Genomic DNA, 17,725 nt, shown 5'->3' with positions numbered 1-17,725 from the left:
GGCATGAAGACAGAAAAAAATGGAAGCCAAAAGGTTAATGAATGAATGGAGTGACTAGCAGGCAGAGTGGTAAAAGCTGACTTACTGGAGGGCCAACAGGACCAGAAGGGCCAACTTCACCATCTTTACCAGGGGCTCCCTAAATTAAAATGACATAGGAAGAAATCTTGTATAATGAATTTATATAAAAGAAAAGCATCATTTTCTGTAATCATTGCAAATAACAACCACACTCACTCTCTGTCCTGGGACACCTGCATTGCCTGCTTCTCCGGGTTTTCCAGGATCACCCTAAATTGCAGGAATAAAAATGACTATTTTTAGATACTTTTTTCATCCATTAAAATATATGAAGATGTTTAAAGTTGAACAGATCTTGCCATACTCACACTACCACCCTTTGGCCCAGGAAGGCCCATGCTGCCTGGCTGACCTCTGATTCCTATTGAACCTGCTGGACCTGGACGTCCGTCTTCACCAGGAGCACCCTGCAGAGAGAAAGAATTTTCCACATTAAATTATAAATAAATAAAATTTATTTACAAATAAATTATAAACATTCATAGGCATTTATTAACCTCTAGAAAATGTTTGCATACAGAAAGAAAATAACATTAACCTGGTTTGGTGCTCCACTTATCAGCTAAAATGTCTTTAGAGAGACGTAGCTTTAGCCATACTGCTGGATTTAACCAAGTACTATGAAATTATTATAAATGAGTCATTATGTACCAAAGACTTTATTGTGTCCCTGAAGAGACAGCTAGAAAAATATTTTAGCAATAAATGGTTTAAAAATGTTGCAGCAGCCGCTGAACAACAGACACTGCTATACAGACAAAACTAATTTTGAAGTCAGGAATCTAAAGCACACAATTAAAAGAGAAGATGAGCCTTAAGAAACAGAGAAAACTCATGTTAATAGAAGTAATTTCAGTGACGTGGGACCTCTGAATTACTGCAACATTAACTGAAAGAACTAATTTCTGTAACACTTACCAAGGGGCCAAGTTTTCCTTCAGGGCCTTGAACACCTGGATTTCCTGTCAAACCCTAATATTGGGAACAATATTGGTGTTAGGGTTAGGCATATAATTCTAGAACATTAAATAAATGTAAATAAATCCAAAAAACATGCACAGTTAATACCACAGTACAAAATTCCCTGTGCTAAAGGTCTTCATCCTTATCTTCACTTTACAGCTTCATTCCTCACTGTCTCTAAGCTTTCCTTTTCCTATTCCCCCTTTTCTTGCTGTTATACCTCTTGAGCTTCTCACAGGCTCACCTATATTTCTGCCAACATAACCCAGCGATCTATATCATATCTTACCTTTTATCTCTTTTTTTATCCCTTTATGTCGTTTTCAGATAGTCCAAACTGCTCTCAAATAATTTTCCTGTAAACAAATCCCTAGATGACAGGCATCACCCAACTGTGTAAGTTATCAACCACCAATTCAACGAAGGCTGGCCTTCAATTCATGTTCTCTGTGGCAATTATGTGCTTTACAAGCTCACTTCCCTCTGTTTAGCTGTTCTCAGTCAGGGCTATTTCCCCTTTCTCAAAGACAAAACCTGTGCTTCCCAAAATCAGCAGGGAAAAAAGACAGGTATTTTGCCCTTTAGCCCCACTGAAAGCCTTGTATAAGAGCTTCTTAATTCCCAAACATTCATTGTTGCCTTTAGAAAATGCAGAGTGCCATGATTTATAGTGTGCTGCTGTTAGTCCCTCACCCTTGCACCCGGAAGGCCGGGTTCACCAGGACGTCCAGGGTCTCCCTGACCTCCTTTAGGACCAGAAGATCCTGCTGGACCACGCTCTCCTTGGGCACCCTAGAAAGATACCAAGGGGCTACTTGTTAACAGTCCAAGCAGCAACAGTAAGAGAAAGTTAAATAAAAACAGCGTCTTCCATTAAGGACCTATTTTTGCAAACAGAGTTCCCAATTATCAAGACCATTATTATTATTATTATTATTATTATTATTATTATTACTACTTTTCTCCCAATTTTTTACTTAAAATTGTCTCTCGCCCTTGAAGCAAATTTATGTAAGAATTTTAGAATCCCTTTATTTTTACCAAGAAATTAGGAATTTACAGAAGCACCAGAAAAACACCCATGTGAATCACTTAAGTGAAGTGGAAGTGTTAGAGTGGTTAGGAAAGCCAAAGATAGAAAAGCCCATCTGTGTGAGGAAAATTACACTGTACACGAAGAAAAGGCAATTTTTCAAATAGCTACTTCCTACAGAGCAATACATTAAGAAATATAGTAGTAGAATAAGTCAAAGTATCTTATCTATGCACATTTCAGCACGAGGAAGCCTTAAGTCAGGGACAAGGAAGCAAAGCAGAACATCACAAGAACTGAAAGTGACTGTTCCCCAAAAATTTTAGTGCCAAAACACTCAGACCCCCTTTTGGCATTTCTAAGGTCTTTTTGATTGTTCTTCCAGTGATTTTGAGAATCTGCCTATTTGCCCAGAAGCACACATTTTTAACGGAAGAATTTCTTTTTATGTATCTGCATGTATGAAAATTTAACAAATAACCCAATAAAAGATGGACACTTTAATTTCAATTACCTTGGGTCCAGGCAAGCCATCAGAACCTGGAAAACCACGGTTACCAGGAGCACCCTAGGAAAAGTAATAGATACGAGGTGATTATCTTAACTTCTATGTAAGTTATTGCAAATAAAGGACCAGATTTATGGTTTGGGGGTTCCTTACAATTTTCTAACTTCAGTACTTAGTCTTGGGGTTTTTTTACCACTTGGAGTGGTAAAAATATCAATATCTCATTCATGCATGCTGATGAATGATGCAAGATGACCACTTACACAGGGTTAAGAAAAAGGTCTGCAGATTACCTTGTCCTTATCTCTATCATTTTCCCTACCATACCACCCTGTGCAGTGAATCCCCACATGAAAATATCCAGTCAAAAGAAAAAATAATGCACAGTATTAACTTCTGTTAGGAAAATAAAGTTTGACTATACCCACAACAAAGCTAAGAACATCCATGTAGGAACATCCATGGTTAGGTGAAGAAGTTTTTCAGCTCAGCTGTCTCAAGACATTATTCCTTTGGATTGCTTACCCTTTCTCCAACAGGGCCTGGTGGACCTACTGACCCTGGATCTCCTCGAGGACCTCTTTTCCCTTCTTCACCAATGGGGCCAATGGGACCCTGGGGACCTTGTGGGCCCTAGCAAAAGTAAAATGCTTTTTAAAAAAAATCATTGTTAAGCTTACCACTTCTCAAGCATATTGAGACAGACCATCTTCTAAACACCATAAACATTTTTCCAAATAAAGGAGAAAAAAAGAGTTAGGTTTTGATTCAGTTAAAAAATGGAGCTTTTCAGCATCTGCTTTTCTCCTTTACAATATTTATAAGCTAATAAATTGTAATTCTGCAGTTGGGCTGTACAGTGCTTCTTACAGTTACCCATAATAATTTGTATTTGGAAAAGCTGCAAAGAATTCAAAATTCAGTGAGACTCTAGTAGAGAAGACAGTAGTAAGAAAACCATTACTTCACCTGTACATTTTTTTCAGTTATTACATGATCATTTAACTAGTGAGAAAGGCAAACTAAAGATTGTTTGACAAGTCAAACCAACTTAAACTCTGTAGAGTCAGTTTTGTCCCAAAAGTCACATGGTTACAGCATGGAATTAGCCATGTTTTCAAGTAACCTTTCACAAATATTAACTGTGGCCTAAACAGCTATTCACACTGTGAACGTGCAACTATTTATGTTATTTTGTGTCTAAATAAACTATAATGTATAGAAAACTTAATAAGTATTAAATGTAAGCTTAAAATAAAATGGACTTCATTATGATTAGCACACAGACCTGTGAGCTCTTTAATGTCCAGAATCATATGAGATGGAGAAACTACTTCTGTGTGCTGCAGAAACCTCAATAGATGCACTATGTGGTTTTTCTGTCCCTGAGTCCTGTCAGGCCTAGATTGGGTGGGTGATTTATAACATCCAAGAACCCACTTCACCATTCATTGTTAGCACACTCTACCAAGGGGTCACTGTGCTTTGCCTTCCACAATAGTTACTCTCATGATTATGAGCAGTTAGAAATGTCTTTAAAAATGCAACGATCTACTTGAAACATTCATACAAGCCCTTGTGATTCCTTTTCATCTTACAAAGCATATGGAGACTTACAGGTTCACCTTTGGGTCCTGCCTCTCCCTTGAAACCTGGGACACCGGGGTCTCCCTGAAAGCAAAGACATGGATAGCACTGATAAGATTTAAAGTCTGCATAAATCACCTGATCAGTTTGTATTATACTATGAAACAGAGGAACCTTTCCTAGTTTAGTTACTAGTTGTAGGCAATATAATAGGATGCTTATAATGGTTTGTCTATCCCCTTACCATGCTGGTTTATTATGACATTATGAAGACAAAAAGTAAATAAATCTCTTTGTCTGGGTTTATATAGACACTCTCCTTTCTTAGACTTTTAAGAAAGCAGTAACAGTATTTTGGACACACAGAAGACCCACAAAATCCGAGTCTCAGCATACTCATTATTAATTTATTTAAAGGAAGCCCTGTTGATGACTGGTTTTAGTTTCACAGAGGGACACACGTGTCAGACATTGGGATTCCCACAGAGGCAAGGCCATCCTTACCGGCTGGCCTCGGATACCAGGGGGGCCAGTGCTGCCCTGTGGTCCTGGGGAACCGGGTGGGCCTGATAAACCAGGGGGTCCTCCAGTGCCTGGAGATCCCTGCAAACAGACATAACAGCAAGCACCGTAAGGAAACATAATAAAAATAAGGAAATAAAATAAATTAATTTACACGATTTCTTCAGTAGGAAATATGGTTACTTACAGTAGGGCCCTTCGCACCTGGGGAGCCATCTGTGCCTTCGGTACCCTAAAGATAATGTACCAATCATTAAGAACCATTTTAATGAGGAGGGCATCAATAGCAAATGCAGAAGATAGTTATTTTATCCACTTTAGAAGACCAGACAAGAAAGACTATTAAATAAGTACAGCAAAATATGATCTACTTACACTAAAATGGGTAATAAATTATGCAAGTAAATGTGATTTTTAATGTTGAAGATCTGATGTTTAAACTCAAGTTTTAAAGTACTTCTAGGATTGATACTGAATCAAGCTGCATAACTTTCAGTTTTCCTTCTTGTTGTAATTAAATAATGAAAAGTTATTATCAGTAAAATAAGCACAAAACAAATGAATGAGACCTTTTTTTTCCCTGGTAAAAAAAATAAAAAAGGAAAGTAATTTGAATAAAACTCAGTGTCGCTCAAGTGGGGTACTAAAAACCCCTATAAACAGATAACATGCACAAGTTGAGCACTGAGGAACTCAATTTAATGTACTTACAGGAAGACCTTGTGATCCAGCTGGGCCCTGTGGACCTGTTTCACCTCTTTGTCCTTGAGGACCTTCAGGACCACGAGGACCTGTTGGACCTGCTTCACCCTAAGGTTTCATACAACAAAATAACAACATTATTTTGCCTTAAAAAGCAGCACTATAAAGTAATTAAGGAGGCATACTGAGTTTATAACAGAAAAATAATTAATGTTTTGAAATAGTTTATTACCCTTAAATTTTGCTTTCCTAATTATTTGCTTACCTTCTATTACTTCTATGTGAATGTAAACTTTAAAAGCATAAACAGGATTTTTTTCCTCAATGTTTACAAGACAAGGAAGCTTTCTATATGAAAGTAGCATTATCCAGGAGCCCAAATCAGATCAAGGGACAGACATGTTTCTCTAAAATCCCAGTATGTGTCTGTAATTTTACAAGGGTTTTTTTTAACCTTAATTAGCAGCAAGGCTTAAGATTTAGACATAATAACACATCTGGGGTTGGTTGGGTGGGTTTTTTTGCACAGTGCAGATGAACTCACTGTTTCAGAACTGTGTTAAATATAAAATCCCTGTAAGATTAGACTGGATGCTCAAACAAAAAAAAAAAAAAGAAATTCTTCCTAGCATCTTCTTTGAATTTTATCTTTATATAGGAAATTAGTGTTTTGGAACTGAGGGCTGTTAATATCACGTCTTCAGAACTAAAGCCCACATCTTCATTGTGTATTCTGCTTAGCTTTCAGTTCAAAGCAGCTACTCCAATTTGACATCATCTGATGATCAAACTTGAAGCCAAGCTTCTCCTTTTCAAAAGCTGTAACTGATTCATCATGTGACAGCTTCTCCAAACATTTGCTTATGTAAGATAGTACTTACCATATCAAAACCATTTATGACATGCACTAAAAGGTCTATCATTTAGCTGTACACCCATCTCTTGCCCAGACTGTGCTTTTGCAAAGAAAGCTTGGACCAGATGATCCTCCAGCTCCCCTTCCAACCTGCTGTTCTTTGACTCTACAATTATGTTAACACTCTTCTAAAGACTTGTTTCTAAAACACAGTTTCATGAGCGCTGCCAGCTTCAAAACAACACAAAACATCTGCTGATCTTGGCTATCTGACTGATTGAGAGTTTCTTCTTGTATAACATTTTCCTATCATGTTTTAGGAGTGTAAAGTGAAAAAAAAAAGGAGCAACTGGGTGGAGGGCAAGTATAAGAAGTATAAGGAAGCCGTATGAGTTGTCTTTTCTGTCTTTGAAGACATTGTCTCAAGGCTAAGAAAAAAAACACTTTCTTGAAAAGCAAGTGAGGGAAGTGCCACAAAGGCAGTGCTGCAGCCAGTGCAAGTTTTCCATTTCAGCCCAATCACACAGAGCCACAAAAGGCAGCAGTCATAATTTGCTCTATGGTGATGAACTGCAGCACATCTCTCTTGGGGTTCAGGCATTTGAGGTCATCTCAAAAAGTGTTCTTGGCCAAAACTAAAAGTTTCAGCACTAGAAGGTACTGCTTCCATACTGACTGAGACCAGTCCTCGCAACCTCACTTGTAGCACATCTTGTTATGCTTTGAATGAACTGGACAAGATTCCTGAGGCACAGCACGACATTGATCTTATAATCACCCCCGAACACAAGCAAAAGTGAAAGCAAAGTATCCTAAGGGTGGTGAATTGCAATTGCTTCATTTGGCTTTGGGTTTTCATCTTCTCTCTGAAGGTCTTGACTAAGATTGGTTTCACAGTGACTCTTGGGGACTTGTGCACATGTCAGTCTGAACTCTGAGCAGTCTAGTATTTATTTTTAATTCTGTGTTATTAGACATTTTAAAAAGATAATTTCAGTTTATTTTTTTACCTTCAGACCAGGAATACCGGGAAAACCTGGAGAACCAGTTATGCCAAGTGGGCCCTACAAAAGACAGACACACAAAGCTGTAATTTGGCAGTTTGTATCACACAGATTAGTTCCTAAATCACTGGGGTAAATATGATTCTAGGATTACACGTGGGTTTTAGTCATAAAACTTCTATTAAAAAACCCAAATAACTATAAATATCTTTTTTTAAGTGATACACACACATTTTATGGAACTGTGGCACAGTATTTTAATAATGTATTTACTGATTTCAGCAAAGAAAAGTTCTTGATTCAGCTATTAATGCCCAAATTGCAACACACACAGTTAACAATTATGGGAATGAAGATTCCCAGATTCACAGACAAGTTCATTTGCAAGCTGTAAAACACAGATTTTGTATGAAATTCTCAAGAGTGACAAAGATGTAGAGCAGAGACAATTTACTGCTTGGATCTTTGTTCAAAGATAGGCAGGTGTTTCTGGAAAAAGAAGTGGGGGAAAGGCTGAGTTCTGCCACACCATGAAGCACAAGTGTTTGCACCTTCAGCTCCCCAAACCAGTATAGCTCTCTCCAAATAACAGAATATCTTGAGATTGTCAATGCTCTCAGAAGGTCTGACAGCTCCAGCCACAATACTGATGTTGCTACACTATTTCCAGCTATAGAGGCAAATTCTTGGTTTGTTGCACTGCAGAGCAACAGAGTTGCACCTCCTGTGACTGTGAGGACACGAGGTTTGGGCAGGCATTACATGGCAGACTGTCCAAACTCACTAGAAAACAAACTTCAAGTGTATACACTTGAAAATACCTGCATGGTATGATGTAAACCTCATTCTGCTATACAGAAAGACTGCCAATTAAGGGCCTTAAATTTGTAAATTATTTCCATTTCCATAATGCCTCCTGTGCTGAACAAGACTTTCAATAGAAGAACTTTCTACTGTATTATAAAATCTCAGAGTGGCGGCACACGGTGGTTATAAACACTCACTACAACACTCTTCCCAGAGGATTCCTCTATCTTTTCTGTCTTTTTGCAAAATATGATTCATACTGAGAAAAATATTGTATGTAATAAAGCTCTCCTGACAAACTTAATGAGAACAATCTGTCCCACTTAGCATTATCACAGGCATTTCTGCTGTGACCTTGCACTGGATTTCTACAGAACTGATATAACAACTCACTAAGTAGATTTTTGTAAACCTATGTCCCAGTTTATCGGATCACAAATACATATCTGCTAAATCTCTCTCCTGTTGCAGGAAGAATTCCAGAATTCCAGTGTACCACTGCACTGACCCAAATAATAACACATTTTATTAACTCTTCCTCCAATGAGAAACATACGCATCAAGGACCAGTATCTCCCTTGTGACACTTCATGGGATTTTCCAAAAATATTAGCCAACCAGTTACCATGTCCAGTGAAGCTGAGCTCATATTTTAAGCCAAAGAAAAATTTCAAGCTTCATGTAAAATTCCCTAGCTTGGGACCCAGCTTTTTTAAACTGTATTGTTTGTTTTCAATACTGCAAAAATCTTTTCATTGTTTGAGTTTCTTCTAACAACTTTAACTTCTTTCGTGACAAACTAAATAACTGAGTTTTGCAGCTTTTAGGAACTTAAGCTCATTTTTTGAGCTTCTATTAAAGCTAATTATTTCTTAATGAAGTTTTTAATAAAATAGTCTGTTCATTCCAATGACATGGGTAACTGAATTTTTCTCAGGTCTTAACCATTAGCAAATAAGGAATGAAATTTTTACTGTGGTCAGGTGCATTTTAGGGGTTTGAGGGTTGTTTTGGTGCAATGGTTTTGGGGTGTTCAGTTGTTGGATGTTGTGTTTGGTTTGTTGTTTTGTTTACAAGCCGAACATCACAAAGACCTAAAGGTTTGGGCTGACTACATCAACGGGTAGAAACTGTCAACCATATCCTAAAAAAAGTAAATGTAAAGGTATACAATATTTTTTAAGTGGAAGCAGGCTTTGCACAAGCGGTACAAAATCATCACAAGCTCTCATGTGCAAAAACAACAGAAAATTAATAATAAGTGTGTGAATAATCACTGATTTATGTGACTTTTTCTCAGATGCATTTTCCAAATGCATTGTGAGACCGGACTGTAGGATTGAAACCAACGACCTTTGATACACTGACTTCATGGTTTAAACAGCCACATCATCTGCAGCCCTGCTGCCATCATGTGAGGACTTCGACAGCCACGCAAACCAGGTTTGCTCACTTTGGCAGACATTGAGGCTTCTGGTTCTTCAGTTCCATAAGTGACTGTCCCCAAATAAAAGGCTCTTACACAGGTTTGGTAAGAGATCAACTACAGGGAGCAAATTCTGCTTCAGGGAGTGGCATTTTTCCTTGCCAGGAATGGCTGCACTCCTGTTTGACAACTTTGTATGCGAAAGAAGATAATGCACAATTATAAACTGCTTTACATCACAGTGCAGATGTTTAAGACAGTTTCCTCCCTACAATATGGACTCCATAAGAGCAGCAAAGCATCACCTTTCCCAGGGGATGTTATGGTCTACTTCTCTGCAAATTAAAGCCTTTAGAGGAAGTAAACTATGGAGTTTAATTTCTCAGAAGACAGCACCAAAACTAAAATAAGAAGAACTAGGAATCACTCACAGATAATTAATTCCAGGTGCACTTTACTGATACCAGTAACTGCCAACATTTTTTTCTTTTTTGGTAGTGTCAAAAGGCAAGTGGAAATAGAGAGAAGAAATAGGTGATTGAGAAAAAAAACTTACCATTGGCCCTGGTTTCCCAGGCATACCATGCTGGCCACGCCCGCCCTAGTTATGAAAATATCAAACAGAGAATATTTATAAGAACTCTACTTTTTAAAAAATTATTATTGTTGGCATATGTGATAAAAGCAGTACATAGTAAGTTGATGAAAGAAGTGCTGGATTGCACATTCCTCCAAACACTGTCAAAAACTTCTGGAAGAAATTACATTTCCCCTTCTAATTAACGGATTTCTCTATTTTCAGAAAGGACAATATTTTGAGAGTGTCATTGTATGGGGCATATAACGTACATGGAGCATATAAAAGTCATAGGGAGAAATGCCAGAAAAAAATACTTGACATTGGATGTAAAAGCAACAAGATGAAGCTTCTACTCAAATATGATCTCATGTCAAGGCTAATCCTTTTAAATGAAAATCAAAATATTTTTTAAGAAGACAGCTTTATCATCTGGAATTAAATTGTATGACTTCATCTAAATTTGAAATCTTAATTGAAAGACTGCATCTAAACTTTCGTTGTAAACTTTTATGCAGACAAAAATCAATACCTATTATTTCCAGTTCAGTAATTTTTGGTGAAAAAAGCCTCTCATGAGAAATTCCACAGAAACAAAATTTTTTCTGATCACTTGGCCTCATGGGCAGCTCTGGTATGAGAAGTTACCATACAGCTACCATTCTCCTTTTAAAAACTGTTTCTAACTTTTAGAATTTATAGGAAAGGTCTCACCCCACAAACCCACTCAGCCCTAACACTCTTAGGCTACAGCAGAACTCACCATGCAAGTCACATGAATAAACACTTTCGGGGTCAGGGATTTAAGTAAAACAAGGCAAGAATTACTAGGATGGAGAAGGAAGATCCTACTTACAGGGGCACCCTGTGGTCCAATTCGACCTCTTTCCCCTGGCATTCCTCTAGGTCCCTTGAAGAGAGAACAAGAAGTGCATTAATTAGGAGGCCACCATGGCAGAATAATAAAAAGGGCAAAGCACAGTCCGCTTGATTTTCCCCCTCATAATGAAGAGAACACTTGCCACCACATCTTTTGGATTTTTTTTCCTTTGTTTTTTGAGGATTTTTCTAAACGTACTTGACTTCTCCTTTGCTTCAAGTCAGTTTTGCACTGCATCACTCTCCAGTGGTTTTCTGCTCAATCTTCTTTATTTACTTTTAACATAGAATCATAGAATCATAGAATAGGTAGGGTTGGAAGAGACCTCCAAGATCATCAAGTCCAACCCCTGATCCAACTCCAATTACTATATCATGGCACTAAGGGCCACGTCCAATCTCTTTTTAAAAACCTCCAGGGATGGTGAATCCACCACCTCTCTGGGTAGGCCGTTCCAAAAAACATGAACATGATTAGTTTCACTGAGACTACAAGAGTGATAAGGACAGATGATGGAAACAACAGTTACAGAAGCAAGTTATTTTTTTTTTACCCCTGCAGGTATACCACATCTTGTCCTATAGCAGGAAAGAAGTAGGAGCTCACATTAGTCCTTACAGCCTCACAGGCTTGACCAGTGGAAATTTAATAAACAGTAATTTTTCTTCTTCTGTTCCAACAGTATTTCCAGTTCCAAACACATTAGAATAAATCCTGTATATACTTACCAGTGACAATAAAGCAATTTCATTCACTACTTCTCATTCACAAATTGGATCTCACTTCAGGGATATTGCATCCTGCCTGATACAAGATAGTGCCTCCCAGAGAGATGCCATTATCTAACATCAGAAAGGTGCTTCACTTCCAGAAGCACTGCTGAGAGTCAGTTTTTGGCATGTTCTTACACCTATTCAGTTTTCTAAAACCGCATCTGAACGAAAACTACTCTGAGAAAAAGTTTCTCCATTTCACTTTCATGCCTTGTTTACTTGTCCTTACCAAAATATTCAAAATCCTCCGCCCATGGTTTTCTTAGCTAGTTCATTTCTGACTAAATTACTCCACTTCTACCTCAGAGCAACCTAACCCAGTTTTTCTCATATTGAAATCGCTCCATGTGAAGCATCAACATGTAAAAAAGAAAAAACTAGTCACCCCACACTTACATGAGTAGGCAAACAACCACCACACCTATATTCATGTCTCTGCTGAGCCTTCTGATTTATCATTATTATCCTTATAACAACTTACAGTGGACCAAACTTACTGTGAGTGTAATATAAAATGAAGCCTTAATTAAGAGAAAGTTCAGCCCCACGACCTCAAATACAGATATCAAAACCTAGAAATTCCTACTGGCAACAGTATCTACAATCACTTCTGTAATACCCAGTGCACACGACACTCACCAGAGGACCCGTTGCTCCCATGGCACCAGTTGGTCCAGACTCTCCCTAGAAATGGAAATGAAATTACACAGTTAGAGAAATGGGTGAAAGCAAAGTGCAGTTACATCTCACCCCTGTCCTGTGTGCTTCTGTTGGAGCTCAGAGGCAGGTTTGCACAGTCACCTGTGTGCATCACACAGGGCAAGAGCACTGTTTCCCAAGCTGATGGGAAGTGCCATATTTACACGTTCTCAGTGAAATAATGAAGTAGATTTAACTCCTACATGTTCCAGCTACCTGCCCACACCACCTGCCTGCTCCTACCAAGTCTTCTGCTGTTGTTTCTCCACTGACAGTCGTGGGCAATGTCAGGAAAGAAATTTTTTCTTACACAAACTCTCCTTAACTACTAATTACACATTTAAATTTAGATTTTGGAAGGTTCACTTCATTTACTGTGTTTTTAATCTAAAGGAATGGTTCTGTCCCACATTCAATTATCACCTATGCCAGGCCAAAAAATGTTTCAGCATCAACACTAATGAATGTGGAAAAGCTTGAAAAAAGTGTTCTATGCTCCTTTTATACAACTTTTAACCTATCTTGAAAGGACTCACTCCAGCTGGCTATCCTGTGTTACCACTGCTTTAAGCTGAAGTTGTAAGGGTGCTGCAGTGCCAGTGGGGGTCAAAAATTGTAATAGAATAAACTTGTTAGGTGAAAAATAGTCAGTTGGATGAAATATATCCTCTCTCTCCACTCCAATGCCTGTTTCATTTAAGTCAGTCTCTAGTACAGTAATTCAAAAGAGAAGAGTCAGGTTTTAATTATGCATTGCTCTGTTTTATTGTATTAAAAAAGTGTTAGAAAACTGTGTTTTCCCTCTCAACTTGGTCACAAAGCCAACAAGAAACATGAACTGCCCAACTGGAAAGTTGCAAGATATACATAGGCTCTTGGTTAAGAGACTTTGCTGTGTTCAGTGTCACATACAGGTCACAGATGGACCACAGTCAATTCACCCAGTGACACCTTACAGGCCCAAAACTGAGCCCCAGTTGAAACTGGGACTCTCAGCATAAAGCCCAGACGTGTCATTGTATAGCAGTTTTTATGTATCAAACACACAGCAAATATGGACAACTCCACTCTGCACGAATGGCACTGACAGGAGCGTGCACAAAGCTGTGTCCAAAATATCTACCCTCTTTCATGATCATATAAAACATGCTTAACCATTTATTTTTTTGTGCCATGAAAATACCTTTGCTCCAGCTGCTCCAATTTCACCTTTTGGACCGTCAAGTCCTTTCAATCCCTGTAAATTATAAAAATATGGAGAAATTGCATTCATATATGTACACACAGAGGGTATTCCGACTATTATTGTTGAAGTAATTCGATACTAAAGTGTTAAGAATGGATCTGAGGTGGTAAGAGTAAGAAAGAAAAAAATAAGGAAGAAAAAAACCCAGATGGAATAAAGTTTTTAAACATTTCCTAAATGGAAACCAGTTGTACAAGGTACATTTCCTTGGATTTGGTTTCCTTTTTAAAACAAGAATGGTTTTTTAAAAAAAAAATCCTAAAACAACAAGGAGGAGGCTCTGAGCCATAGGAAACCTACTTATTCCTCCCCGAAGTAAAATTCTGGCCAGAAAACCTGGTAATTTGTAGTCATTCCATGTTGCAAACATATCCACCTCTCAAGTTCCCCACCCTAACGCGAGACTTGCCAACAAAGAGAGAGAACTGTCAGGTTTGCGCCTCCTGAAGCTTGGCAGGGCTCATGCAAGCTCCTTCCAGATTCCCAGAACATTTGAAAATAGAGTGAAGAAAGCACTAGAGAATGTAACACAGAGGTCAGTTTAAAGGGGAATAGCGTTGGTTTTCTGCAAGGCCTTCTTCCTCTCAAATGCCAGTAATTCTGCTACAGCTGGCTCGCCTGTAGTGTAGTCAAATTCCACATAAATAAAAAAAAAAAATCTTTAGTATCTTTATAGTAAAACTGCCTGGAAATATCATCTATAACCAGCAGGAAAACCTGTCTCTTACCCGGTGACCCTTGAGACCTGGGAGACCAGGAGCACCAGGAAAGCCTCGAGGACCCTAAGTAGGAAAAACAAAAAAACAAACAAATAAAATCCTGATTTCTGCATATAAACCCATCAATAATGCTGCTAACAGGGATGAGGGTGGAGGTAATATGAATACTCCTAACATCCCTTTGCCTTGGTGACATAGCATAAAGAGGCAGGGAATTTGAGCAGGTCACACATGACACAGCCTTGAAGTTGGACTGTCTCACCATTATGCACATTTTCACTAATATTAACAGCTTTATCATTTATATCAGGGTATGATCAAGCCTCAAATTTCACCAGAAGTAACGAAATAAAACAGGTGGCAAATGAGGTTTTGAGTCTTAATATGGAGAAACATTAATTAAACAGAGATCAAAACTCAGAGCTTTTTAAAATAAACTCAGAGTTGCACACTGTATATGCTCTTTCAGAAAAGTTCAGCATGACAAACAACCATCACTAAAACACATTTAGCAATTAAACCGAAGTCATCTTGGACTTAGTTTCCTACCCAGTTTCTCGGGGAAGACTAATGGAGGGGAATTAGGTGCTTGTGTTAGAATATTGGTCACAGGAATTTATAACAGAAATTACATTAACACCTTCACACTCTCAGATAACAACAGTTCAGCAAACACTGACTGGAGCCTAAGGGTGAGCTAACACAAGTATGAATGGCAGAGCTTTGCACTGATGAATCATCAGTATGATGTGATAAGTAATCACATCAAACAATTATTTTTCTAAATACAATTGTTTATTCTAAAATGAAAATAATCATGCTCTTACTGGAGATCCTGGAAATCCAGGTTCACCGGCTTGTCCTGGTCTACCAGGTTCACCCTAAGGGAAAAAAAACCCAAACAAACAACACAATAAATTAGGAAAAAATGGGAAAATTAACTTCTCTTAACATTCTTCCATTCAAATAAATGAAGACATTCAAATCAATATTATACATCTTCTTTTTAAATCGACCACAGACATGTCCAGCAGTTGTATATTAGACACATTAACTTAAGAAAGGTTTTTAACCAAGAATTGGGGGAACTGAAGACTGAGCATCCCATAATGCATCCCAGCATCACAAGATGGCGCTGCCACGTAATTTTCCTGGGAATTAATGAGGCAATCTTCACCCAGCATCACATTGCTTTATTTTCCCACTGGAACAGCAATCTAAAACTGTCTGCATTGCAGCTTGTTACTTTCCTTCTGTTCAAATATTTTAAAATGTGTATAATTCCATTCTAGGATGGTGACTATTTTCTCTGTGCTGCAATGGGAAAGAAAATATGGTAGAACCAAACAAGCACATTTTGAAGATTATTAAAAGTCCTCCAGTCACAACCAATCATTCCTTTATATGCATCAATCAGTTCAAATACATCCAGGACACCAGCCTGCAGGAATATGAAAGGCTTCAGAAAAATAGTTTCTGGACAGAGAGAAGGCAAAGTGCCTCACAAATGCAATTAAAGACACCCAGATGTACTCTGGAAATGGAGAAAGGTCCTAGGGCAGCATCAAGATTTGGTTTCCCTACGCTGAGAGTTAATTATTTCCAAGGATCCTTAAAACTCCTTGTACAGTGTCAGAGACTGAAACACTTAATGATTTAAGCATTCTAGGATCGCCAGGGGACTTTTGCAGGCTGTGAAGAGGCAGCTGTTGGCCCATCAAAGCTCCCTGCCAATCCTGAAAGGCAGGAAAAACCCTTTTCCTGTGCCCCTCATGGGAACTCTGCGCAGGCCCAGGAGACGTTGGAGGCTCCAGGCGACGTTGGAGGCTCCAGGCATGGCCTGGGACACCATCCATGGATATCATAACTCATAACTTCTTTGAGTGTGGGGCCTTCCCTCCCCCACCCCCAACAGATCAAGGCCACCACTTCAACTCACAGACATGGAAGTTGCAACTACCAAGTTCCATCGCTGGACCCCGTGGGTGGTGACTATAGACATCTTTCCACTCTCATCTTTTCTTTCCCTTACTCTCCTTTACCCTTATCCTGTCTTTCCTTTCTCTCCCTTATGCATTTTCCCCAAAGATTATCTTTCTGCCATATTGCTGTAGATGACAGATATAGATGGTAACACCCAAAACGGCAACGCATCTGTTTACCTTTGAAACGAAATTGTTCTAAAATAAACCCTACACAGATATGTTTTCAAACACCAATTATTCAGTGTCATTTCACTCTAATCCACCTCAAGGGATTTATTAATAAGAACCTGAGTTACCCCCCCCTTTCTGGGGCAGGTTGTAACGTACAGTTAAATGGGAGGGTAGCTGGCAGACAAGCTATGGTAATTTTTATACTAAAATATCTAGCATCTGCAGTTTTTAACGAATTTCCAAGCTATAAATTACAGTTCAGACAGATTTAGTCTGCTTTGCAAACAAATAATGTGCACCTACTGGTAAGCTCTTAGGCTGCTGTAGTGCAGTACATATACATTTATGTAATATGTATAAACCATAAGTTTTAGATATATGTGTACACACATGGATAGAGTAATAAAATCTGTTTGAATATAACAAACTATCAAAAGCTTTAAGAAATTAAACACTAAAATCTCGTTGTCCAGGCACATGTATATGCTACCACCACAGTTCTTCTAACTCATCATGTGATCCCAAAAGAGAAGAGCATTGCTCCCTCGTGATATATTATCACATTTTATTTCAGGAAGGACATCACAGTCAAGAAATAACAAAGAGCTGGTGCTTAGGCCTTAGGTACAATGGTGGCTGCCAAGATTCACAGTTGTGACACTGCACTTAATGAGGAGCCTGATTACAAAGAAAAGCAAACAGTTACAACAGGCACATCTGCTGGTTAGTCACTGTCTCACAGATGCCAAGGTTTGTTTTATTAAAAATTAAAAAAGATACAAAGAGCAACAAACTTACATCTTCACCAGGTTTGCCTGGAGGTCCCTCTGGTCCTCGAGAGCCTACTGGTCCCTAAGACATAAATATATTTCTTGAGAAGTCAATTTAGCCATCACTAAAATACCTATTTGCTTCATTTCAAAGTCTGCTTTTACAAAAATATATGGACAAAGGACAAATTTTATGCCTAAGCATTTGCTTAATTTTGTGGTGCTGTTTCTAATTATCCTGCCCTAAAATACCTGCATTATATTATATAAAAATATAGGATAGACTCTTTAAGAAGAAAAAAAATACTTTAAAAATCACAGTTGGTGTTGCTTGAAATCTCTGGCTCTTGCCTTTTTGAATCATTTTGTTCCCTCAAAAAATAAACATTCTCATCACCCTTTGTGTAAGTTACACT

At 38.3% G+C, this 17,725-nt stretch overlaps 1 protein-coding gene across 1 annotated transcript in view; it reads right to left on the bottom strand.

Annotated features, from left to right (window-relative positions):
- The window catches only part of COL5A2 (collagen type V alpha 2 chain), a 102,650-nt gene that overhangs the window by 21,281 nt on the left and 63,644 nt on the right, over window positions 1-17,725 (bottom strand). The window contains exons 11-29 of the mRNA XM_027704918.1: window positions 17,338-17,391; window positions 15,211-15,264; window positions 14,393-14,446; window positions 13,602-13,655; window positions 12,359-12,403; window positions 10,923-10,976; window positions 10,046-10,090; window positions 7,263-7,316; window positions 5,406-5,504; window positions 4,882-4,926; window positions 4,677-4,775; window positions 4,203-4,256; window positions 3,111-3,218; window positions 2,592-2,645; window positions 1,738-1,836; window positions 1,000-1,053; window positions 390-488; window positions 238-291; window positions 86-139 (exon numbers count right to left, since the gene is read on the bottom strand). Of these exons, the coding sequence (XP_027560719.1) occupies window positions 86-139; window positions 238-291; window positions 390-488; window positions 1,000-1,053; window positions 1,738-1,836; window positions 2,592-2,645; window positions 3,111-3,218; window positions 4,203-4,256; window positions 4,677-4,775; window positions 4,882-4,926; window positions 5,406-5,504; window positions 7,263-7,316; window positions 10,046-10,090; window positions 10,923-10,976; window positions 12,359-12,403; window positions 13,602-13,655; window positions 14,393-14,446; window positions 15,211-15,264; window positions 17,338-17,391 (1,233 nt within the window). The remainder of the gene's footprint in view (window positions 1-85; window positions 140-237; window positions 292-389; window positions 489-999; window positions 1,054-1,737; window positions 1,837-2,591; window positions 2,646-3,110; window positions 3,219-4,202; window positions 4,257-4,676; window positions 4,776-4,881; window positions 4,927-5,405; window positions 5,505-7,262; window positions 7,317-10,045; window positions 10,091-10,922; window positions 10,977-12,358; window positions 12,404-13,601; window positions 13,656-14,392; window positions 14,447-15,210; window positions 15,265-17,337; window positions 17,392-17,725) is intronic.

The sequence above is a fragment of the Neopelma chrysocephalum genome, unplaced genomic scaffold, assembly GCF_003984885.1.
Source record: "Neopelma chrysocephalum unplaced genomic scaffold, ASM398488v2 Primary Assembly neopelma1_298, whole genome shotgun sequence".
Lineage (NCBI taxonomy): Eukaryota > Metazoa > Chordata > Aves > Passeriformes > Pipridae > Neopelma > Neopelma chrysocephalum.
Note: the sequence above shows the minus strand (reverse complement) of the source record. Positions and strands in the feature narration are given on the sequence as shown.